We start from the raw sequence: 26,642 nt of genomic DNA on the forward strand, positions 1-26,642 counted from the left end.
GTTGAGGCCTAATCAGCTCGGAGTAGAGCAGAAGAATTATTTCTCCTGTCATGCTTACAACACTCCTGCTAATACATCCAGGAATATGTTTGCTTTTTTGCAACAGCGTTACACTGTTGACTCATAATTAGCTGGTGATCCACTATGATCCCCAGATTTCTTTCCACAGTGCTTATTCCTAGGCAGTCATTTCCCATTTTGTTTGTGTGCAACTGATTGTTTCTTTCTAAGTGGAGTACTTTGCATTTGTCCTTATTGAATTTCATCCTATTTACTTCAGACCGTTTGTCCAGATCATTTTGAATTTTAATCCTATCCTCCAAAGCACTTGCAACTCCTCCCCACTTGGCGTTGTCCGCAAAGTTTATCGGTGTACTCTCTATGCCATTATCTAAATCATTGATGAAGATATTGAACAGAACCGGACCCAGAACCAATCCCTGCGAGACCCCACTCGTTATGCCCTTCCAGCTTGACTGTGAATAACTGATAACTACTCTCTGGGAACATTTTTCCAAACAGTTATGCACCCACCTTATAGTAGCTCCATCTAGGTTGTATTTCCCCAGTTTGTTTATGAGAAGGTGATGCGAGCCAATATCAAAATCCTTACTAAAGTCAAGATATACCACATCTATCACCCACCCCCCCCTTTCCACAAGGCCTGTTACCCTGACAAAGAAAGCTATTAGGTTGGTTTGACGACTATTCCACCATTTTTTCTGTTATCCCTATAATATCTGATTTCACTTCCCGCACCAGTAGTTCTAGTTCCTCTGTTTTGTTACCCAGACTCCTTGCATTGATATACAAACATCTTAGTTGTTTCTGCTTGGCTTTGCCCAGATTCCTCACCTGAGGTACAGTCATTCTACTGCCAGTATCGCCTACCTGACTCTTAGCTTCATTGGTACTGGCACTATTATTTCCTCTTAATGCCCATTCTCGTACCCACTACTGTTCCTTTCTCCATTGCTGTACTCTCTCTTTCTTCAGAGTAGCAGCCGTGTTAGTCTGTATCCGCAAAAAGAACAGGAGTACTTGTGGCACCTTAGAGACTAACAAATTTATTAGAGCATAAGCTTTCGTGGGCTACAGCCCACTTCTTCGGATGCATATAGAGTGTGTATATATATCTCCTCAATATATGTTCCACTCTATATGCATCCGAAGAAGTGGGCTGTAGCCCACGAAAGCTTATGCTCTAATAAATTTGTTAGTCTCTAAGGTGCCACAAGTACTCCTGTTCTCTCTTTCTTGACTTTCCTCCCGGTCAATATTAGAATCAGGCATGGAGATTACATGAGCATGTCTCAACCATTTCCCCCAAGTTCCTGGTTTAAAGCTCTTTGTCTTCATCTCCTCCTCTTTTCCACATTCCACATCCTTCCTGTCCTGCCCAATGTATGAATCCATTGCTCATGTTATTTTAGAGGCAAATTGCATAGGTAGCTCTAGAATGAAGGGGAAGGGAAAGGGGCGGATCAGGTTGTGGTTTGCTGGGGTGGTTGATTCTCTTTGCCCTTCGCTTCCTACTAAGAAGGAGGCATGCAGTATAGCGTCAGGGAATTTGGAAAGATGTGGGCGGGCGAAGAGGGAAAGAGATGATCAGGGCAGACAGAATTACTTATTTTCCACTCAGAGGCTGGATAGAAGAAAATGCTGGAACTTTGAGTTTTTGGTAAGTGACCAATGTATTCATCTGCGGAGCCACCATTTAAATCAGAGTGCAGTATTCTGTTCTGGAAATGGCACTAAGTTACCAAGGTGCTTTAGAATTTTTATGAATGGAAGGATTTGACAGCGGTCCGCTCCTGCAATGGGCAATGAGAACAGCATTAATTTAACAAGGGAGATCTGATTTTCTCTTCACATCTTTTCAGGGCTGATAATACTGGATGTTATAGCTTTACACGTATGTGTGTCCAGGGTTTGATGTAAAAAGAGAGAACTACCTTTCTCTCTACATCCACCTATCTAAATATTTGAACTGCAGATGTTTTTTCCAGAGATATTAAAAGTAGCCTTATCTGTTTAATATCAATTTTCTCCTTCTTCCCCCATATAGATCTGTTCTTCTTGGGTCCAGAGGACTTGACATATCCCATATCTCTCAGCGGCTGGAGAGTCTTAGTGCAGTCACTACATTTGAACCTCTTGAGCCCGTGAAGGACACTGACATACAGGTAAGGGCAGTCTGTGACGTACAGGTTATTTACACTTTCCCGACAAATAACCAGTATTTGTGGGGGTTTTTTTTTAGTCCAAGTCTTCTAAGATGGGCAGTTGCAGAAGCATTCTTGCCTTGTGTTTTGCCTCCTGGCAAGGTGAAGCACAAAGCAAAGAATACCATGCAGTCAAAAACCTAGCCTGAAAGATTTAGAGGTTAGGTTTTGGATGAGGTGGTAGGTCTCTGTCTGTTTTGCAAACCTGGATTGTAGCGAGCTATCCCTCCCTTCTAGCTTTTAGACCTTTCTTGTGTTTGTGTGGATGAACTCGTGTTGATTCACTCAATAATTTTAAGTGACTGGTTTTGGGGGCAGCTTTTTTCTCAGTCAAGCCAGCTATATGGGGAGCGTGTAGCCTTTATTCTTATAAATGTAGGCTCTGTATTGTGGATCTTGTAATTGTGAGACATTGTCCTATTGGTAAGCTTACATGCCATGTTTCCTGCTTTTGATCGCAGTTTGATTTAGTTTATTATCTATTTTTGCTGTAAATCACCTTTACCGCATATAGCTAGTCACCAGCATCTTAGGGGTTACTAGTTCGATAGTTTTAAATGTGACTTGTTTTGTCATGGTCTTCTTTTCATCTTGTATTAGTTGCCTGCATTATTAGACTAACTTTAATAGTACTGCTGTTTCCAGCACTGAGAAGAAAGCTGCTGGGTTAATGACTCAGTTAAGAGCTTGTTCGCTGTGGATCTGTAAGTTTTGAGAAGATTTGAATGGAGCTCGTCTTATTGTTTAATGATTTAGAGGGTTATCCTCATCTTCTACTGGTGTATACAGGGCCGGCGCAACCCATTAGGTGATCTAGGCGGTCGCCTAGGGCACTACAATTTGGGGGGGCGGCGACCGCGGTGGTATTTCGGCGGCGGGACCTTCCGCCGCCTTTGTGGGGGGCGGCATTTCGGGGCGGGACCTTCCGCCACCTAGGGCGGCAGAAAAGCTGGCGGCGCTCCTGGGTGTATAGATAATAAAGGATATCCAGAAGGGTTATGAGCCCTCATGGTTCAGGATATTGGCCAATCTCTACTGGAGCTGTAGGCTGCTGACCTGTTTTCCAGCCCACAGAAGACTAAAGCTACCCCCACAAGTCTGTCCAGGCTTTCAGGGCACAGTTTTCTTTTTCAAATGCAGTAGAACCCCGTTTATCAAGCGTCCATTATCCGGCTCCCCGTATTAACTGAACCAGGTGGTGGGGCTCGGGCTGGCCATTCTCCTGATTAGCCAGATTTTTGATGATCCGATCTGGCCCCGGTCCCAATTAGATTGGATAGTCGGGGTTCCACTGTATAAAGCTCGTAAAGTAACAAAAGGTTATTCCCGTGACCAAAGCAGGCTACAGGGTCCCAGAAGCTTTTCCTTTTGTGCGTTTCTCTCCTGCTTCAGGGTCAGCCACACAGGATCTAGGCTGCTTCCCACAGCTCTCCTTAGCTGAACTCTTTCAGCCTCTTATATGAATCACCTGACCCCTTCTCAGCTGGATCTGAGTATTGAAGAGGACTGGCTGGCTCCAACCCCATATAAGGGCAGACCACCCTGTTATTACAGGGGGTTAGAAGGAAACTTTCCCCGGGGACAGGTTAGCTCCTCTGCCTGCTGCAGGGGTTCTTGCACATTATCTGAAGTAGCTGGTATTGGCCATTGTCCGAGGCAGGGTACTGGGCTAGATGGACCACTGGTCAGATCCAGTCTGGTGATTCATATGTCCTCAAATTAACATCTGCAAAGCAGTATTTGTGTGTGTGAACAGCTCTAGACAAATTTATATATAATCTGATTCCTTGTTACTTCCTTGTTACGATACTTTGTTCCTCCTCACCCTCTAGCTGTTCCTACTGTTCTCCCCTCCTCCCCCCCGAAGATTTTGCCACTCTTTTTCAGCAAAAATTAGCAGGCCTAGGAGATCTATTGCATGATCATAGGGTGATAGCTTTTACTGCTGCTGGTATTATTCACTTTCTTTCTTTTATTTAAATTTTATTTTATTCCTTTGTTCCAGTTTCTGTTACCTTTGATTAGGATTTATTAAACTTACTAGATGTCTTTCTTGACCCCAGTCCATCTAGCTTTTTGCAAGAGCTCTTCTTCCTTTCTACATCTAGACTTACTGTAACTATTTATTCTTTTTTGATTTTGGGCCGGGTGGATTTGATTTAAATCAAATTGATTTTAAATCATGATTTAAGTCACTAGTAGGAAGACTTGATTTTAATCATGGATTTCTACATAAAAGTGCATTCTTGTTGGTTGTTATAACCTTAATACATATTCTTCACAACTCAGAGATGTAGGTTTCATTTTTAGAAGGTACACACTATACATTTTTTAAGTGATTTATTTTGAAAACTTTTCAGTTTAGTTTTACAGCTGTATCAGAAAATGAATGATTGGTTATTTCATTTACCAAAGGTAATGGAAGCAGATATGTATGAAGTCATTGGGAGGTGAACTATCTCCAATTCAACAGGTTAATCATTAATATTTGGAGGATTTTCTTACCATGCTGAATTAGGAGGAGAACATCACCAGACAGACATATAAATTGTTTTATTTAACTAAAACAACAACGTTATGTATTCTGGATTTTTTTCTTCAACATCAAACATATAATATTTTAACAAAACAAGCATATGAATTTTTGAATTTAGTTAAACATTCAAGTTTTTTTAAATCAGGTTTGTTTTTGTTAAAATTGTTTTGAACTAAAATAGTTAAATGAAATATTTTAAAAAAAATTAAATTGACTATGTCAGCCAGGTGAACATGAGGATCTTAAAATATTGGCTTCTGCATCTAACTCGGTCGTCTTCACCTTCATTTTCCTGTTGGTTCATAATCTGGAAAAGAAAAACAAGCTTTCCTGCTTTTTCAGGTCCCAAACCATTTCTCAATTTGGAATGAATTAGTCCAAAGGAAGAAAATATTCTTTCTACACCAGCAGAAGAAGCTACTGCTGTTAAAAGTGATATTATCACTTCAACAGTCTCTGAATCCAAGTGCTTAAGTGACTTCCACCAGTTCACTGGTGTGACTTTCTTTAAAATATCATCAGCAAACATATATTTCTTGAATGGTTCTTATTTCCAAACTGGGTCTCTTTTACGGCCTGCTGCCATTATAGGTTTTCCCTTCTAGTGAGAGAATGGTATGGTAGATCTCAAATCAATGAAGGCTACACTCAGAAAGACCTCAAGACTTCTGGAATATGCTGCTCAAACAGTTTCACTTTTGTTTCTACTGCCTGTCCCCTCCTTCTCACATTTATCTCCAGACTTCTTCTCCTTGTCCAGATCTAGTCCGCCCCCAACAATCTTCTATTCATTGAACTTTTTGAAACTTCGCACTTTTAGAGAGAGGTAAGGGATAGACTCTGTGTACACAAATTTGCAGAGGGACAATAGGGTTGAGGTCTGTTATTGCTCACCTCTATATATTATTTATTTAAAAATATTTTTTCTGTTAACAAGCATGTTACCTCTGGAGACACAAATCCACAGTTTGAGAACTGCAAAACTAAGCATCTCTGATGGTATCTTTTAGACTGAGCACTGAGTCCCATTGTGGGTAGATAAAAAGATTAACCTAAATAATTTATACAGAAGCCCCTGGAACCCCATAAAATTGGTTCCCTAATCCATGAACTATTGGAACACATTAACAAAACTTTTCTTATTCATTACATGAATATATTGTCTCATACTATAGAATTAGAATTTATAATCCGTATTCCATGATGAAATATTTTGCGCTATAATGTATCTTAATTAAAACTATCTTTAGATAGGTTTTTTCCCCCTCAAAAAGCATTTTATCAAAAATCTGATTTAAATAATTTTTTTTTTTTTTTAAATCATTGATTTTTATCCACCCTGATTTTGGGTGTCTGTCCTTTCTTGTTTAAGAGTACAATACACAATCTTGCTGTAGGTTCTCAACCCCCTAGCAATAGCGCTAAAAAGACTTTTTTGTTTCCAAGCTGTTTGGGTACATGGGCCAAATGTTGCCATTTATTTTTCATCCTCTGATATATTATGCATGTCAATCTTGATTTTTTCTTTCTATTTTACCAAAACAACTTTAAGGTTTTCAACAATCTGGTTTCTACCAAATCTCAAGGTCTCCTCAATAGGAGGGTTATTTGATACCGTTAATCAAATGCTCCTTCTATTTTAAATATTTTTTTGGTGTCTGAGGCCTAACACCCAAGCTTTGAGTCTTGAATCTTTCTTCACAGATGACTGCCAGCAAAAATATATAAATTAAATAAAACGATGATCTAAAACAGGAAGCATGATGATATTCCTGGTTTTATGTGATTTTAGAGACACAAGGGAGCTTCAGGGCTCTGCCCTTAGTCCCCTTATTGTTCAACTTCAATTTAATACAGGCACAAGGCTTTTCAGTATTTTGTGCAGGTTTGCAGCACATCATCCTCTGCTTTGTCTGAGGACATTTGCAGTCACATCTCAAGTTGTCTGGCTGATGTTGACAACTGTCTGTGTTTGAAAATACCTACTCAGAATATGGACAAGGCTTTGCTCTTGTCTGTAGGTCCCGGTACTCAGATATCAGCAATAGCATCTGGTTCTCTGAGAGAAATTTTTATCAAGGTTTTACCCATGGCAAGAGATCTTGGGTCTGTATGCCTCTGGTTATCCTTTGCCTGTCATGTTAGTTCTGTTAAATCATGTAGGTTTTAATTGCTTGTTTGTTATTTTAGACCAAAGCTCCTGGTATTAGACCAAAGCTTTAGTGGTATTTTGGCCTGATGGTTGTTGCAGTCTTTTTGCTGGTTTGGCTGCTTCTTTAGAAGCCTAGTGGTCATTTAGAATCTTTTTGCTCCTTTAGGGTCACATTACGCCACTTTACTTAGCCCTGGTCTACGCTGGGGGGGGAGGGGGGGGAGGATCGATCTAAGTTACGCAACTTCAGCTACGTGAATAACGTAGCTGAAGTCGACGTACTTAGATCTACTCACCGCGGTGTCTTCACTGCAGTAAGTCGACGGCTGACGCTCTCCCGTCGACTCTGCCTGCGCTTCTCGCCGAGCTGGAGTACAGGAGTCGACGGGAGAGTGCTCGGGAGTTGATTTATCGCGTCTAGACTAGACGCGATAAATCGATCCCTGCTGGATTGATCGCTGCCCGCCAATCCGGCGGGTAGTGTAGACATACCCTTTGGTAGTATTCTATTCTGTGAGTTGCTCCATTTTGCTCAGTGAGTGGAGTAATATGCAAGTCAAGGGAGCAAGAGCAGCAGAATCTGGCTCACTTTGTCATTGCTCTAATTACTCCATTATTTTACAGTTACACTGGTTACTCTGGAAACAGATAGATAAGTAGATTTTAATTTGGGGGAGGAACTGTTTGTCTTGTACAGCACTGAGCATGTGGCTAAGACTCAATGACCACTATTCATAGTGTATTTTAACAATAAAAACTCCTACTCCAAATAATTTGTACGACTTTAGTTCAGATTTATCTTTACCGACTTCCTTTGACCTAAGGCTACATCCTCGCTGGAGGTGTAAATTCCAGCTCAGGAAAGCATATACACGGGCGCTTTGATTGAGCTGTCATGCTAAACATAGCTGTGGCTTAAGTACGTACCTAGGATCTCAGACAGGATTGTGCAGATCGCCCGTACCGTTGCCTATGCTGCTGTTCAGTCAAACCTAGCATGTCTACGTCTACCCGAACTGGAAGTTACACCTCCAGCTGTAGTGTAGACGTACCCTAATTGTCCTTTCTCGGTTCCTTTTTGTTTGCATTCTCTAGACCCTGAGGCCTTGTGTACGCTACATAGGCTCTGCCAATGCAGCTGTACTGGTATAGCTATACTGCAGAGCCCTCTAGTGTGGATGCAGTGTATGTCCACAGGAGGAGGAGTTGTTCTGCCCGCATAGTAACACCACCTTCCCCATGGATGTTAGCTCTGCCAACGGAAGCCCTCTTTTGTCCGCATAGCTGGGTCTACACTGGGGGTTTTGCTGGCATAGGTATGCCGGTTAGGGGTGTAGTTTCTTCACATCCCTCACTCACGTGGCTATGCCAACAAAACTTCATAGGGTAGACCCTGCCTGAGCTTTTGCACTCTTTACCATATTTAGAGCAAGCGTTTGCCAGGTGCTTACAATTCTAGTCACTGTTTCTTCAGGGGCAGCAAAACGTGACTGGAACGCTGCATTGGTACTGCTGTCTGCCGATGCACCTCACCTTGCAGGAGTGGGGGTGATCTTCGGGGAGGGACACCAGATCTGGTCTCTACCCTTTCTTCATTGTTGCTGCTTAGGCCAGGGTTTTAAAGAACATTTAAAAAAAATTATCTGTTATATGAATTTTAGGCCAGTGCTAGATTTAAACCCAGTCAAAGCTTCCTGCACAGGAAATTACTGGATTTTGTACTTTGACTTCCTGATATGCACTCTTACATCTTTTCCATGCGTAGCACCACAGAGACATTTTTCTGGGCCCTATAAGAGAAAAATAACCTTTGTCTCCTGCCAATTTATTTAAGCCTCTCAGGTTTTTAAGCTCTTTTGCCTAAAGTATTGACTTATTTTCTTCCTGTCTTCTTGTGTTGCAGTGCTAGTGTTCTGTAAGTGGGCAGCACGGAGAGATTAGTCTAGCAGATTTCTCTAATGAAGGCAGTCAGCATTGCAGAGAGCGGATTGTAGCAAATTTCTGTTTCCTGTAGACCGGATGGAACACAAAAGGGAAAGACAACAGAAGGAGAGTCTTGGGGGGGGACAGACCTATAAACCTAATGTCTTGAGTGGCTCAAAAAGTGTGAGAACCCAGGATTTCAACTTATTGGCAACCTCGCCCTAATTGGATAATTAGCAGAGTGTCTTTCTATGCTGAGCCCATTTTATACTGTACTCTTTAGTGCTGACTACAGAGAGGTGCACCAAATTGGGTCTCAATCAATTACCTGAATTATTTATCAGTAATAAAACGTAGATGACTTGTTCCTAAAAGGGGTTAGTCCGGGAAAGTCTCCCACTAGAGTAGTTGGCTGGAAAACTTCTGATAAAGATTCTAGATTCCTGGCACATAGGTGCAAGAATTTTTTTCCACATATTTTAGGAATAACTGTGTTTAAATTTTATAGAGGCAAGATAGTTTGCACATTCATTCACAGCTTACAACATACAAGCTAAGATCCTGATCTTACAGCTGCCTGTGTCCAGACCGCTCTATGGGTGTCACTTAAGTCAATGTGCAGGTGAAGTAGCATGCGTGCTTGGAGCCAGCTGCAGAAATGGGGCTTGAGTTGTATCTCTTCAGTGATTACAAACATTGTGACAGATAAAAGCAAGGGGCTTTGTGTCTTCTGTATTGTAACATGTGGTGCAATATGCATAGGCTTAGCAGAATTCAATTTTGATTTTTTTGATCATTTCACGGCTAGTATTGATGTTTATTTTTAAGCATTTGTTTATCAATTTAAATTTTCACAGTTACACAAAATTATTGGTTTTAAGCATTCCCTCCCCACCGCCCACATTTATCAGTATAAATTTTCACACTTGTGGGAAATTATGTATGGGGGGAGGAGGAGAGGGGTTAGACAACAATTCTTTAATGACAGCAGACATTGAGATTCAAAAAGTCAAAGCTTTATAACCATTAAAACACAAATTTTCAACATTTCATGTCAAATTAGACAGTGTAAATCATCTTAAAACAAACTCTCAAGTTCTTAATAAGCATTTTTTTTAAGCTTTGCTTATCTGTAAACGTCATTAATCGTCAATGGAAATATTTTTTTGTCGGTTTGTGTGTGTATGATGAAATTGACGTTTACTGACATTAACCTATAAAAATCTAATCCTTCCATTCCTAAATATGCAGTGTCATACCCTGGTATTAAATCACTACGGTTTCTAGACCAGTGGTTTAAAAAGTCTTCTGGATTGACCCACAAGTCTACTTGTTTTCATATGTGTGAGCACAAGAGCTGTGATATAACCATTGGAAATGTGCAACTCCCACGTTTAGAGCCTGATCTAACTCCCAGTGAAGTCAATGAAAAGACTCCTATGGACGTTGAATTCAGGCCTCTATAAATACAACTATTCTAACTGCTTAGAAAATGTTGGGTGGAATCCTAGCTCCATGAAAGTCAATGGGAGTTTTGCCTTTGCCTTCACTGGGGCCAGGATTTCATCATTTTATCGGAAGGCCTGGTCCTGCGTTCCTGATTCTGGCAAAACTACCAATGAAAGTTATTTGTTTTATTTATTGTTTCTTATGTGTATGTACCCAGAGTATTGACTGAGGTACGTCTTTAAAAATCCGAATACATCAAGTCAATGGGAGTTTTGCCTGAATGAAGACTGCAGGATTAGGCCTTAAATTTGTCCGAATAGCAACTGAATATGATCAAAATTAAAGATCTTGGATATTTTGAGGGTTTTTTTTTTTTTTTTTTTTTTAATGCTGTAGGTTTCCTACCCATGATAATTCTGACATTTTAAAAAAAACCCAGTAACTTTGAGGTAGCATTGTCTCCCAAAACCCTTAAACCAGGAAAATAAAATATGCTTCCTGTGGCTTCAGTGGCTGAAATCTTGATAACATTCAGGCAGTGAGTTTTTTTTATTTTTTTTATGATGATGAACATTTTATAATTCGATAGAGTAACTAAAATCAAGCTTTATAAATGGAAACACTGCCACAGACTTAAAGGGGCGATCTCAAGTGCTGTTTACCCTCCATTGTTTGCATCACCTTAGCCTGAAAATGCATTTTTCCTCCTACAGATTTTGTCCTTCCCCATTTGCCAAACATTGATTTTCCCCTCCCCCCCCCTTCAATTCTAATGGAGCTTGAAATTAATGTAGCTTTATTTTTTTGTAGTTTCCTTGTTCGCCCCAATCGATGTTGCCTGTACAGCTGTGGGGACCTTTTACCTATTGCAGAGCCAGTGTAAGGAGAACAAGGGCAAACTCCCCCGCTTTGGTTATGTAGGGTCAGTTGGTTGATTTCTCCCTGATCCCCATTATCTTCAGGAGAAATAGGTTACAAGAAAGTATAATGGTGGCTGCTGAATTTTTAAAATGTTGCAGAAATGCCAGACTTTGAAAATGATGTCCCTCGATGGTAGTCTTATTCAGTTACGATCAATGCATGAAGTTCACCCCAAGGGCCAAACCCTACTTGCTTAAGTAGTCCCATTGATTTCAAGCAGGATTGCATATGGACAAATAAAGGAGAAGATAATAAAATGTGGCCAAAGGCAGTTTAACACGATAAAGGGAAAGGTGAAGAAGTGGAATTAATTTCTGACATGCAGCAGTCGGTTTTTGGAGTACAATCTGGAAGCATATTCATAGTGAGGCGATTGGGGCACCCTTCGAAATATAAATAACATAAAACAATGGAGAAATCTGTTTCACCTCAGAACTGGAGTAGGGAGTTTCCCCGATGTATCTTAGTAAAACCAAATTAAATAAAAATCTTTGTGGATACACACAGATCCCATGGCCAGCTGCAGAATGGAAATATCTCAGTGAGTACAACAAGAATCCAATGGTTATCGGTGAGTGGCGTAGCTTTATGGCTTGCAGTCTTCACCAGGCAGTTGGGGGAGAGTTAGCTAGCTCTGTTAATATCCTGCCAGTACTTGGTCTTGCAGTTTGTGTCTCTGAATCACCAGATTGGCTGTTTGTCAAGTGTTTATTTACTCAAGCCTTCCAAAGACCCTTGGCAATAGAAAATCAGTTGGCCTGTGATAATCAAAGATGGTACTGAAGAGTGCAGGGAATGCTCATCCATTGTCCTGTGAAGGATATATAATCGGCTGCTCCTTGCTTCCTTTGGCTGTGATGGGAGTGCTGAATAGCATCACGTAGCAGGAAACAGAGTAAATTGTTAATACAATTTTCCCACTTGGTACTATGCCCACTCCATAGTTTACACACAACCAGCAGTTTCTCCCACTTCTTATTAGTGATTTAATAACACAGGACTGTAGTGAGGTCTTAAATTACTAAGACTTTATTACTTTTACAAAATAGACTACAGTAGATTTAGTAGTAGACTGTAATATGAAGCATTATCAGTAGTTTAAACTACACTCCTCACATACATTAGCAAAGTGCATTATTTCTGTTCTTTTGATGTTTTACATGCTAAGTCACAAAACAGAATAATTGGCAATTGGTCTCCCAGTTCCACGTGTGAAGTAATGTGGTTCTAGAGCATGGCTAGATTGGAAGACCCAAACAGAAGAGGTGTTCTGAAACTTTATCTGTGCTAATATGATGTCATAGTATGGGGGAAAAGTAGAGAAGCGTTGTTATAGTGTATATACCTGTCTGATGCATTTAAATTCTATTGCCTACTAGTGTATTCTTTTGGCTCCTGCATGCTCAACCCAGATGGTTTCTGTTTGTCTCAGACAGATAGTACGGTAGGCTTAAAAAACATTTTAAAATTGGGGTTGAATATTGGGTCTTAATGCTTGGTTTTGCCCCTCTTTTACTTTGGCTGAGGGTACTGCACAACTGCAATGCTCTCATTGAAGATTTTGCTTATCGCTGCCCATGTTGCAGCACTCTTCATCTGAAGATCGAACACCTCTAGGAGGTAGGTGAGGGAAATAGAGAGATCACTTCTCCCATTGTTTAAATGCAGCCACCTCTAGAGTAGTGTATGGAAGCTGTTTAACTCCTCACAGCAACGCTAATCAACCATTTAAAACACCACATGCAGAGGGAATCTAGGATGGCAGAATACAATTATCTGAGTTATAATGACCCAGGTGACAGACTTCTCCTCTTGCAAAAAGTGCTAGGGGATCATTAGCGATCCCCAAGACCTTGGCATAACATCTTACCAGAAATACAGCACTTCTAGCAGCTTAGTTCCTCCTAATACTGTGCTGGAGCATTAATTCAGTATTGACTGGGCCCTGAGCAAGTCTTGTTCGCAAAGTATTGTACTAATTACTGACCTGGCTAACATCAACTTCACATGCAAATAAACTATTAGAATCTATGCTTGTGCAGTGCAGGAAAAGCGTAGCTGCCCTATTTCATCTATAAGATTATAGAACTTGAACATCTGTAAGAAGATGCAATATTTTAGACAGGTTCCTGCAATCTGGCAGCTTTAGCTTCTTCCATGTATAGCCTGTAACAGCAATTACTCTGGTTCAAGGGACCTATTGATTTTTAGGCTCAGAATGTAGTTTTGTGAAACATTAATCAGTTTTGTTTTGTAAAACATTGATGCTTCCATGAATTTTGAAAAGAAAACCTTGAAGACAATGACTTTATCAGGATGGATTTTAGGGTTCCTCAGCAGCTGTTTGCAGCCGGGATGCAGAAGCTTTGTGCTAGTGAGCAGGAACTTGACAGGGGAAATGGAGTATAAACAAAAGTGAAAGGGACTGCTCTCTTTGCCTTGTCTGAGCTTAGAGAAATGGAAAAAGTGGAGAACATTAATGACAAAAAAAAAAATTAGATTTCTAAAATATCATCTAAACTCTTGTTAATAACTTTGTTTACAGAACTATAGAATTTTTAACCTGATAGGGTCCCCAAAAGCACAAATATCATTCTTTCATAGAAACAAAAATGGTAAATAAACATGGATGCTTTGGGCTCTGATCCAGGAGCTAAACTTGGTTCATGGTCATGCAGAAGTACAGTACTGCTGCTTCTCTTAGGTGGTAGCAGCTTCTCAGCCCCAGTGCATTGTAATGACCAGAGTAGAGCAATGGATTAATAGATTTTACGGAGACACACTCTCAAGATTGTTGGGTCTAAACTTGAACATTTACCTGCTTTGATCAGGCATGATCCTTCAGTCCTTACTCTTCAAATGGAAGAACTAAATGAAACTTTAGGGAAATTTTCCACACACCATGAAAAGCTTATGCTGACTTTTAATAAACTTTCCTGAGATAAGCCTGTGAAATTTCATGGGGAGCAGAGGACGGGAGTGGTTTGAACATATGGCTTACATGTATAATGGGAAGCCAGTTACAATCTTAACTATGTTGTTTTAGTTCAATTCTTGTTGGTTTGCCGCAGTGCTTAGAGGTCCCAACTAAGGTCAGGCCCCATAGCGCTAGGTGCTGTATCAAAACGAGTTTGTAAACTGAATAGACCAGATAAAGAAAGACCAGGCGACAGGAAGTATTAAGTCCATTTTAGAGTTGAGGAACTGAGGCACAGAGAGATTTAGGTCTGGATTTTTAAAGGTATTTAGTCATTGCTGTGCTCAGCCTTTCAATGCCTAAATCTCATTTTCAAAAGGGATTTTGGCACTGAAGAGCCCAAATCCCATTGATAGTCACTTTTGAAAATGGCACGTAACCATGTAACTCACTCAGACTTGGCAACGCTGAGTTAAGCAATGCCCAAATACTCTTAGAAATCTGGGTATAAGTCCCTTGCACAGTGAGTCTGTTGCCGAGATGGAAATTGAACTCAAATCTCTTGTGCTCTAATCACAAGTCCGTCCTTCAGCTCCAGCTTTCCCCTGGCATAGAGTGGTAGCGTGGTTTAAATGTGAGGCTGGGTGTGAAGAACTTTGGAGTTGCACTCTCCGCTCAGCCACTCTTTCATGGAAAATCACTGAGCCGCTCTGCATTTTAGTTCCCCTCCATTGGAAGGGGGATAAATACTGTCACGCTGTCTGGAGTGGTGCCAGTCTCAGGTCAGACTGTCAGAGAACAGGGCAGACATCCCAAACTGGTGGCATATTCTATAATTAGATTTCACCAAGCCAGTAATAAATGTGAGCTCCTAGATCAGGGGTTCTCAAACTGGGGGTTGCGAGGTTATTACATGGGGGGTCGCGAGCTGTCAACCTCCACCCCAAAGCCCGCTTTGCTTCCAGCATTTATAATGGTGTTAAATATATAAAAAAGTGTTTTTAATTTATAAGGGGGGGGGGGTGTCGCACTCAGAGGCTTGCTACGTGAAAGGGGTCACCAGTAAAAAAAAATTTGAGAGCCACTGTCCTAGATCACTACACCAGTCTTGCCACTGATTCACAGTCCCCATTAAGCTCTCCAGCCAATCTTACTGCTCAAACTGGCCTTTGTGATAAAAGGTTATTGAAACCAAAAAGCACATTACATTAGGTTTCTCCCAATTCCAAAGGAGCAGCCACTTTACCCCATGTCAATGGATACTAGAGATATCTCACCAAAGACAACCTGAAAGCCAGTTTCTTTAGTAAACTAACTAAAGGGTTATTAGCTACGAAAAAAATGAGTTCGTGAGAGGTTAAAGCAGGTAAAATACATTAACAAGTGAGTCAAAGTTTGTCAATCCAAATGATAGCAGAGATGTAATAATCTGCCAGTCTCCAGAAGCCTTTCAGGGTTGCCCAAGTTGACTTTGGAGATCACTGTCCACTCATTTAGTAACTCCCCCCCCCCCCCCCCCCCGTTAGAATCAAAATCCAGAGATACAGGATCGCTTCCAGGGTTCATTTTTACAGCTGTTTCCCCAGAAAGCAGACTGTCAAGTGTTCCCATCACAGCCGGGGTCTGTAAATTTCCCATTGTTGAATGCAACATCCATGCTTTGACGTTAGCATGCTTCTCATTTGCAGTTCTAAGGCTACAGTCCTGATAGGCCTCTATCATATCCCCCCTTAGTCGTCTCTTTTCCAAGATGAAAAGTCCCAGTTTTATTAATCTCTCCTCATATGGAAGCTGTTCCATACCCCTAATAATTTTTGTTGCCCTTTTCTGAATCTTTTCCATTTCTAATATACCGTTTCTGAGATGGGACGACCAGAACGACATGCGGTATTCAAGATGTGGGGATACCATGGCTTTACATAATGGCATTATGATATTTACTGTTTTATAATCTGTCCCTTTCCTAATGATTCCCAGTATTGTTAGCTTTTTTTTGATTGCTGCTGCATATTGAGCAGATGTTTTCAGAGAACTATCCACAGTGACTCCGAAGTTTTTTCTTGAGTGGTAACCGCTAATTTAGACCCCATCATTTCGTTTGTATAACTGGGATTATATTTTCCAATATGCATTACTTTGCATTTATCAGCATTGAATTTCATCTGCCATTTTGCTGCCCAGTCACACAGTTTTCCAAGATTCCTTTGTAAATTTTTGCAGTCTGCTTTGGACTTTAACTATCTTGACTAATTTTGTATCATCCGCAAACTTTGCAACCTCACTGTTTACTCCTTTTTCCGGATCATTTGTGAATGTTGAACAGTACTGGTCCCAGTGCAGATCTTTGGGGGACACCACTATTTACTTCTCTCCATTGTGAAAACTGATAATTTATTCCTACCTTTTGTTTTCTGTCTTTTAACCAGTTACTGATCCATGAGAGGACTTTCTCTCTTATCCCATGACTGCTTACTTTGCTTAAGAGCTTTCGATGAGGGATCTTGCCAAAGGCTTTCTGAAAGTCCAAGTACTCTATATCCACTGGATCACCCGTGTCCACGTGTTTATTGACTCCCTCAAACAATTCTGATAGATTGGTGAGGCATGATTTCCCTTTACAGAAGCTGTGTTAATTCTTCCCCACAAATCATGTTCATCTGTGTGTCTGATAATTGTGCTGTTTACTATAGTTCCAATCAATTTGCCTGGTACTTCAATTAGGTTTACTGGCCGGTGAGTGCCAGGATCACTTCTGAAGCCTTTAAAAAAAATTGGTGTCATGTCAGCTTCTATAGCAGATGGTTGGAGGATAGCTAATTTGTGTGTTGGGTTAGACACCACAGTTAGTATCACAGAAATGTAGAACTGGAAGGGACCTTGAAAGGTCATAGAGTCCAATCTCCTGCCTTCACAGCAGGACCAAGTACTGTCCCCGACAGATTATTTTGCCCCAGGTCCCTAAATGGCACCCTCAAGGATTGAACTCACAACCCTGGGTTTAGCAGGCCAATGCTCAAACCACTGAGCTATCCCTCCCCCCAGTTGCATAGTTGAGTTCCTTCAGAACTCTTGGGTGAATACCATCTGGTCCTGGTGACTTTTTACTGTTTACTTTATTTATTTGTTCCAAAACCTCCTCTATTAACACCTCAGTCTGGGACAGTTCCTCAGGCTTGTCACCTAAAAAGAATGACACAGGTGTGGCAATATCCCTAAAATCCTCTGCAGTGAAGACCGATGGAAAGAATTAATTTAGCTTCTCCGCAATGGCCTGGTCTTCTTTGAGTGCTCCTTTAGCACCTCGATTTTCCAGTAGCCCCGCTGATTGTTTGGTAGGCTTCCTGCTTCTGATGTACTTAAACATTTTTTGCTGTTCTTGCGTCTTTTGCTAGTTGCTCTTCAAATTCTTTTTTGGCCTGCGAGAAGATTTGACTTCCAATTTTTAAACAATTTCCTTTTGCCTCTAACTGCCTCTTTTACTCTGTTTAGCCATGGTGACCTTTTTTTGGTCCTCTTACTATTTTTTTTTTTTTTTTAATTTGGGGTATACGTTTAATTTGAGCCTCTATTATGGTGTTTTTAAAAAGTTTCTGTGCAGCTTGCAGGCATTTCACTCTTGTGACTGTTCCTTTTAACTAGCTTTGTCATTTTTGTGTAGTTCCCCTTTCTGAAGCTAAATGTTCCTGTGGTGGGCTTCTTTGGTATTATCCCCCAAAGGATGTTAAATTTTTAATTATATTATGGTTGCTATTACTGAGCGGTTCGATTATATTCTCCTCTTTGACCAGATCCTTTGCTCCACTTAAGGTAAATAAGAATTGCTTCTCCCCTTGTGAGTTCTAGGACTAGCTGCTCCAAGAACCAGTCATGGTACAGTTAGGCTTGGTCTACACTAACCCCCCAAATCGAACTAAGGTACGCAACTTCAGCTACGTGAATAACGTAGCTGAAGTTCGAAGTACCTTAGTTCGATCTTACCTCGGTCCACACGCGGCAGGCAGGCTCCCCCGTTGACTCCGCGGTACTCCTCTCGTCTAGCTGGAGTACCGCAGTCGACGGCGAGCACTTCCGGGTTCGACTTATCGCGTCCAGACAAGACGCGATAAGTCGAACCCAGAACTTCGATTGCCAGCCGCCGAACTAGCGGCTGGGTATAGACGTACCCTTAGAGTCATTTGAGATTTTTACTCTATTTGACTCTTTCTTTCACATATAGTGCCACTCCCCCACCAGCACGATCTACTCTGTCATTCCTGTATATTTTGTACTCTGGTATTACCATGTCCCATTTATTGTCATCATTCTACCAAGTTTTTGTGATGCCTATCATATCAATATCCTCATGGGAGCCTCATTAGATCTCAAAAGCACTATCCAAAGGATAAGTGTCATTATCCCCATTTTACAGGTGGGAGAACTGAGTCCGTGCCTTTTTACCTTTTTAAATTTTATTTTCTTGGTACCGAGTCTGTGTGGCTCACAAACAGCATTGAACTCAGGGCCGTTTCTCTCCAACAAAGCTGCTCACCAGAGCTGTTACAGAAACCTGCAGCAGCTTCAGCTCTCAAACTATGATTAATATTAAACCTTTTTGAACCCAGCTCATTTACTCTGAAGTTACGCAACTCATTAATTCCACTGATTTATTTGATTTACCTGTTTGGGAAAGGCCATAGGTACAATGCTATATGTGTCTGCTTCTCCATCCAGTCTGTAGTAATTAGCCATATTTGACTGCTTTTCAAAGTCTTACTTCTAGGCATCACTAGCCTCTAATTTAAAATCACTGACTAACAAGGGTAAAGGCTTTCAGAGGTCTCCACAACCATTTGAGTTCAAACTGGTAAAACAATTCAGTTTCCCAAGCATAATGGCACCTGAAATCTCTGGAGTATACAGACAAATCCCAGGGTGCTTGGATGTGGACATACATTTTCCAACCTTCTGTTGGAGAACAGAGTGAATCGAGTCGAACCGTAGTCAGGGGGTGGGGCTATCAGGAAGGCCAGGGCTTTATAAAGCAGTGAGCAAGCAAACAGGGAGCTTTGCGAACAGGGGCTGCTAACAGGGAGTTTCGAGAGGGAGTTTGGAAGGGGAGTGGGAAGGGGGCGAGGTATACTTGCCATTCTGTAAAACGTTTAAACTAAACTATAATCAAATCTCTTTGATATAAACAAATACCCTACCATTAACCTAGGTAGCTGTAGGAGAGAATGCAGGCAGAAGCCCAGCAGCAGAGTGGGGCTATCCTGTTTATTGTGCTCAGTGTAGCATGTATGATTACCTGCCCTGTGAGCGGGTGGCATATGTGTGCAGTCGGTGCAAGGAGCTCCTGGCCCTCAGAGACCACGTACGGGCTTTGGAGGCCAAGGTGGCGGAACTGGAGGAGCTAAGGGAGGCAGAGAGGTATGTGGATGAGGCTTTCCGGGACACTGTAGAATTGTCCCACCTCCGATCAGACAGCCCCTGCGCTGCTGAGGAGGATGAAAGGCCCAGGGAAGCAGAGCAGTCAACGGGAGCAGAGGGAAACCTTCCCATAGTTGGGACCCTCCTTCCAGATGGTGCTGGGGTTATCTCTCGCACTGAGGTTACCTCTCCGGGGGAGGGAACTCCAGTTGCTAGGAAAAGGCCGGTGTTAGTAATGGGAGATTCGATCATTAGAAACGTAGATAGTTGGGTTTGTGATGACCGGGAGAACTGTATGGTGACTTGCCTGCCTGGTGCGAAGGTTACGGATCTCTCGAGGCATCTAGACAGACTTATGTGTAGTGCTGGGGAGGAGCTGGTGGTCGTGGTACATGTAGGTACCAATGACCTAGAGAAGGGTAGGAGAGACGTCCTGGAGGCCAAATTTAGGTTGCTAGGGAAGATACTGAAATCCAGGATCTCTATGGTGGCATTCTCAGAAATGCTTCCGGTTCCACGCGCAGGGCCAGGTAGGCAGGCAGAGCTTCAGAGTCTCAATGCGTGGATGAGACGATGGTGTAGAGAGGAGGGGTTTAGATTTATTAGGAACTGGGGAAACTTTTGGGATGGGGGGAGCCTATACAGGAGAGATGGGCTCCACCTAAACCAAAGTGGAACCAGACGGCTGGCACTAAACATTAAAAAGGTTGCAGAGCAGTTTTTAAACTAGGAGATGGGGGAAAGCCGACTGCTGCAGAGGAGCACGTGGATCGGACAGAGACTTCTCTTAGGGGAGAGTCTAATGAAAGAGAATCTCCAGGTTCTAGTCAGGAGCAGAGGATGGAAGAGGATAAAGTAGGGGCCTGATCAGATGAGAAACATTCACATAAAAAAGAATCTAACACATCAGAAAAGGGCAGACAAATAAACAGTGACAAGTTTTTAAAGTGCTTGTACACAAATGCTAGAAGTCTAAATAATAAGATGGGTGAACTAGAGTGCCTCCTGTTAAAGGGGGATATTGATATAATAGGCATCACAGAAACCTGGTGGAGTGAGGACAATCAATGGAACACAGTTGTTCTGGGGTACAAAATATATTGGAACGACAGAACAGGTCGTGCGGGGGTGGGGTGGGTGTGTGGCACTATATGTGAAAGAAAATGTAGACTCAAATGAAGTATAAATCTTAAATGAATCCACATGTTCCATAGAATCTCTATGGATAGTAATTCCATACTCTAAAAAGAATATAACAGTAGGGATCTATTATCGACCACCTGACCAGGACAGTGATAGTGATGATGAAATGCTAAGAGAGATTAGAGAGGCTATCAAAATAAAGAACTCAATAATAGTGGGGGATTTCAATTATCCCCATATTGACTGGGTGCATGTCACCTCAAGATGAAATGCAGAGACAAAATTTCTCGATATTTTAAATGACTGCTTCTTGGAGCAGCTGGTACAGGAACTCACAAGGGGAGAGGCAATTCTTGATTTAGTCCTGAGTGGAGCGCAGGATCTGGTCCACGAGGTAACTCTAACAGGACCGCTTGGAAATAGTGACCATAATATAATAACATTTAACATTCCTGTGGTGGGAAGAACACCTCAACAGCCCAACACTGGCATTTAATTTCAGAAAGGGGAACTATGCAAAAATGAGGAGGTTAAACAGAAATTAAAAGGTACAGTGACAGAGTGAAATCCCTGCAAGCTGCATGGACACTTTTCAAAGACACCATAATAGAGGCCCAAATTAAAAAACACAGTAAAAGAACTAAAAAAGAGCCACCGTGGCTTAACAACCATGTAAGGGAATCAGTGAGAGATAAAAAGACATCTTTTAAAAAGTGGAAGTCAAATCCTAGTGAGGTAAATAGAAAGGAGCATAAACACTGCCTGTGACGTTATTGATATAATCTGGGACCATATAGAACATGGTTGCAACCAGAGTCCTGTAGTGGCACCAAATCTTGTATAAAGGGGGTCAAATGAGGTGTCTAAGACAAGGTTATGGTTTGCTGGTTATGGTTATGCTGTCTATATGTGTGTATCAATTTTGTAGTTGAAGTTATGAATATTGGCTCTATACTGTCTGTATTTCAAACTTATGCTATGCTTCTGGGAAACTTCCCAGACAAGTTGGTGTTACCTCTGCCTAGCCTGCTTGATGGCCCATTAAGGACCATCAGCTATACAATTGACCCATTGAGAGAAGGCAAATACGCCTTGCAACTCAGCAAAGTATGCAGGGACTGGCCCATGTGACTCCAGACTCCATTTTGCTGTAATTTTCCACAGTAAGGACAAAGAGGTGTTCTTACACCTGGAAAAGACTATAAAAGGCTGATGCCTCTCCTCCATCTTGTCTTTAATCCTGCTTCTTACCTCTGGAGGGACTTTGCTACAAACTGAAGCTCTGAACAAAGGACTGAGGACCCATCCCAGCTGGGGATGTACTCCAGAGACTTGATTTTGAACCTGCAGTTTATTTCATCACTGCTACAAGCCTGAACCAAGAACTTTGCCATTACTGTATGTAATTGATTCCATTTAACCAATTCTAGCTCTCATCTATATCTTTTTCCTTTTATGAATATACCTTTAGATTTTAGATTCTAAAGGATTGGCAACAGCGTGATTTGTGGGTAAGATCTGATTTGAGTATTGACCTGGGTCTGGGGCTTGATCCTTTGGGATCAGGAGAACCTTTTTTCTTTTAATGGGGTATTGGTTTTCATAACCATTTGTCCCCATAACGAGTGGCACTGGTGGTGATACTGGGAAACTGGAGTGTCTAAGGGAATTGCTTGTGTGACTTGTGGTTAGCCAGTGGGGTGAGACCAAAGTCCTCTTTGTCTGGCTGGGTTGGTTTGCCTTAGAGGTGGAAAAAGGTGACAGGTGTTTTAAGCGATTTGTCCTGAATTGGCACTCTCAGTTGGGTCCTGCCAGAACCGCATCGTTACACTGCCAAATAAAGTGTAAAAATGTAATAAGAAAAGCCAAAAAGGAGTTTGAAGAACAGCTAGCCAAAAACTCAAAAGGTAATACCAAAATGTTTTTTGAGTACATCAGAAGCAGGAAGCCTGCTAAACAACCAGTGGGGCCCCTGGATGATCTAGATACAAAAGGAGCACTTAAAAACGATGAAGTCATTGCGGAGAAACTAAATGAATTCTTTGCTTCAGTCTTCATGGCTGAGGATGTTAGGGAGATTCCCAAACCTGAGCCGTCCTTTGTAGGTGACAAATCTGAGGAATTGTCACAGATTGAAGTGTCACTAGAGGAGGTTTTGGAATTAATTGATAAACTTAACAGTAACAAGTCACTGGGATCAGATGGCATTCACCCAAGATTTCTGAAAGAACTCAAATGTGAAATTGCGGAACTATTAACTATGGTTTGTAACCTGTCCTTTAAATCATCTTCTGTACCCAGTGACTGGAAGATAGCTAATGTAACGCCAATATTTAAAAAGGGCTGTAGAGGTGATCCCGGCAATTACAGACCGGTAAGTCTAACGTCAGTACCGGGCAAATTAGTTGAAACAGTAGTAAAGAATAAAATTGTCAGGACACATAGAAGAACATAAATTGTTGGGCAAAAGTCAACATGGTTTCTGTAAAGGGAAATCATGTCTTACTAATCTATTAGAGTTCTTTGAAGGGGTCCAGTGGACATAGTGTATTTAGATTTCCAGAAAGCCCTTGACAAGGTCCCTCACCAAAGGCTCTTACGTAAATTAAGTTGTCATGGGATAAGAGGGAAGATCCTTTCATGGATTGAGACCTGGTTAAAAGACCGGGAACAAAGGGTAGGAATTAATGGTAAATTCTCAGAATGGAGAGAGGTAACTAGTGGTGTTCCCCAAGGGTCAGTCCTAAGACCAATCCTATTCAACTTATTCATAAATGATCTGGAGAAAGGCGCAAACAGTGTGGTGGCAAAGTTTGCAGATGATACTAAACTGCTCAAGATAGTTAAGACCAAAGCAGACTGTGAAGAACTTCAAAAAGATCTCACAAAACTAAGTGATTGGGCAACAAAATGGCAAATGAAATTTAATGTGGATAAATGTAAAGTAATGCACATGGGAAAAAATAACCCCAACAATACATACAATATGATGGGGGCTAATTTAGCTACAGCTAATCAGGAAAGAGATCTTGGAGTCATCATGGATAGTTCTCTGAAGACATCCATGCAATGTGCAGTGGCAGTCAAAAAAGCAAACAGGATGTTAGGAATCATTAAAAAAAGGATAGAGAGTAAGATGGAGAATATCTTATTGCCCTTATATAAATTCATGGTATGCCCACATCTTGAATACTGCGTACAGATGTGGTCTCCTCATCTCAAAAAAGATATACTGGCACTAGAAAAGGTTCAGAAAAGGGCAACTAAAATGATTAGGGGTTTGGAAAGGATCCCATATGAGGAGAGATTAAAGAGGCTAGGACTTTTCAGCTTGGAAAAGAGGAGACTAAGGGGGCGTATGATAGAGGTATTATAAAGTCATGAGTGGTGTGGAGAAAGTGAATAAGGAAAAGTTATTTACTTGTTCCCATAATATAAGAACTAGGAGCCATCAAATGAAATTAATGGGCAGTAGGCTTAAAACAAACAAAAGGAAGTTCTTCACTCAGCGCACAGTCAACCTGTGGAACTCCTTGCCTGAGGAGGTTGTGAAGGCTAGGACTATAACAGGGTTTAAAAGAGAACTAGATAAATCCATGGAGGTTAAGACCATTAATGGCTATTAGCCAGGATGGGTAAGGAATGGTGTCCCTAGCCTCTGTTTGTCAGAGGGTGGAGATGGATGGCAGGAGAGAGAGCACTTGATCATTACCTGTTAGGTTCAGTCCCTCTGGGGCACCTGGCATTGGCCACTGTCGGTAGGCAGGATACTGGGCTGGATGGACCTTTGGTCTGACCCAGTACGGCCGTTTTTATGTTCTTATGAGCCCACCTTTATCACTCCCCCCAAGCCCAGACCCCTTAAGGCAAATCACACCCTTCGTAAGGTGGATCTATTTAGCTCATTCAGTTGGGTCCTGGCGGGCTGTGTTCTCACCCCGTACCCCATTTCCCTCCTCTTTTCCAGCCTCTCCTTGTTTTGCTGTCCCCTCTTCTTTTCTCATCCCTTCTCTCTCTTCCATTTTGTAGTTCTTGGACTCCACCCGCACCCATTCCCATCGCTTTCCGTGTTCAGTTCCATGATTCCTCCCTTCTCCCCATTCTTCATGCTATATGATGTAGCGACATTGTGGCCATCTGTAGGTTATTTATTTATATGGAGCTAGATCATGAAAATCCTGTGAAAACAGATGCTGCTGTTGTAAACTTCCTCTTCTGTTTGTTTTCCTTACTAACCTTTCATGTCTGTCATGGTCTACAGAAATTTAGGGGAGCCCTAGCGAGGAATTCATGTATATCTATCAACACATTGTTTCTCAGCAAGCAGGTATTCTGTGCTTGAAACAAAAAGCCTATGCTTGAATTTGAATCGCCTTTCAAAAGAGTTTGAACTTAACTGGAACAATGTTTAAATCAAGCCTATTGGCCAACCATAATGGCGTGGGAAACTTAGAAAAGTGAGAGTTTTAAAATCAATTTAGCAGCCTTGCTAAATCTTAGAGGTGATTATGTGAGACTCTCAGCTTTCATTTTAAAAAGAAAAAGGGACGTTTCTAGCTGTTGTGGTTGTGAAGAAAAGTTTGAAAACATGACCAGAGAGCCTCTGAAACTAGAAGGTACATGAAAAGAACCCTGAATTAATTTTTGTAATTTTTTTTTTTTTTTTTTTTAAATCAGACTCAGATTCTGGGGGGCCTGACTCATGATTTATGAATATTTGGGATTGGCAGTACTGAGTTTGAGTCAAGGTAGGGACCGGGATTAGCTGGAACCATGTTTAACATAGGAATTGCCATATTGGAACAGACCTGCGGTTTATTTAGAACAGTCTCCTGTCTCTGACAGTGGCCGGTTGCAAGAGCCTCAGAGGAAGGGGTAAGAACCCTGCAGTGCGCAGATGCGTAGTCATCTGCTCCCTTTGTCAGCTCTAATAGTTAGAGTTTGGTTTAAGCCCTGAAGTATGAGGTTTGATGTCCCTTCCACAATTTTTTGTCATCATTAATTCTGGATATGCTCGATATCTATAGAAATGTTCAGTTCCTTTTTGATCCTGCTAAATTTTTGGCCTCAGCGACTTCCTGTGGCAGTGAGTTCTACGTTTACATATTGTGCAAAAAAAAAAATCAAATCCCTTTATCCATTTTGAATTTTTGCCACCTTTTAATTTAATTGAATGTCTCCTAGTTCTTCTGTTACAAGACAGGGAGAACAGATGTTCCTGATCTACTTTCTAATTATTTTATAGGCCTTTATGCTCTCCCCAATAAACCCAGTCTTTTCAATCTCTCTTCATATGAGGGGTTTTTTTGGTAGGCCTTTGATCATTCTTGTCATCTTTCTTTCGTTCTGCTATATCCGTTTTGAGATGGGGTAACCAGTACTACACATTGTATTCCAGTTGAGGCCCCACCACTTACTTTTTGATAGACTGAAATCCAGTAAAACAAAAACCTAGTCTAAAACTGAAAATGGTAATAGTTGGCTGAAGATTTGATTCTTATCTTAGGTGAGTGGGTGTGTGCAGGTGGGAATGTCATACTGTATCTTGAAAAATTGTCTGCTCTGAATGCGTTTGGAATCCATCAAGATTCTGTAGGCTCGATTCTAATATATAGAAAGAGAAGCAGAAAAGAGATTTCCAAACAGAAAAGGGGGGGAAAACAGCATTGCACTGAGATGTTTGAGACATATCTACAAATCCTCTTGACAGTAATTGATTTTGCCTGCTATGGGTTACCATATAATAAGTCTGATGAAACATTCGTTATTTCTTTCCTCTTCTGCCCTGAAGCTTGTAACTGAAAATGGCATGTTTGAACCCTTTTACACTGTCTATTAAATAGTTACAAGAAGCTGAAAGGCTTTGGTAAATCTGGAACCAGCACTAATTCGGCAATGCAAGGGACCCTCTGTCACCCTGACTAACAGACAGCCCTCCCACCCACACCTCTGCTAATGCCAAGCTGTGGA

The 26,642-nt window shown here is 41.4% G+C and overlaps 1 protein-coding gene across 1 annotated transcript in view; it reads left to right on the forward strand.

Moving 5' to 3' along the window:
- The window catches only part of NUP93 (nucleoporin 93), a 130,947-nt gene that overhangs the window by 14,659 nt on the left and 89,646 nt on the right, over positions 1-26,642 (forward strand). Inside the window, exon 3 of the mRNA XM_065416422.1 lies at positions 2,069-2,186. Coding sequence (XP_065272494.1) covers positions 2,069-2,186 — 118 coding nt within the window. The remainder of the gene's footprint in view (positions 1-2,068; positions 2,187-26,642) is intronic.

The sequence above is a fragment of the Emys orbicularis genome, chromosome 14, assembly GCF_028017835.1.
Source record: "Emys orbicularis isolate rEmyOrb1 chromosome 14, rEmyOrb1.hap1, whole genome shotgun sequence".
Classification (NCBI taxonomy): domain Eukaryota; kingdom Metazoa; phylum Chordata; order Testudines; family Emydidae; genus Emys; species Emys orbicularis.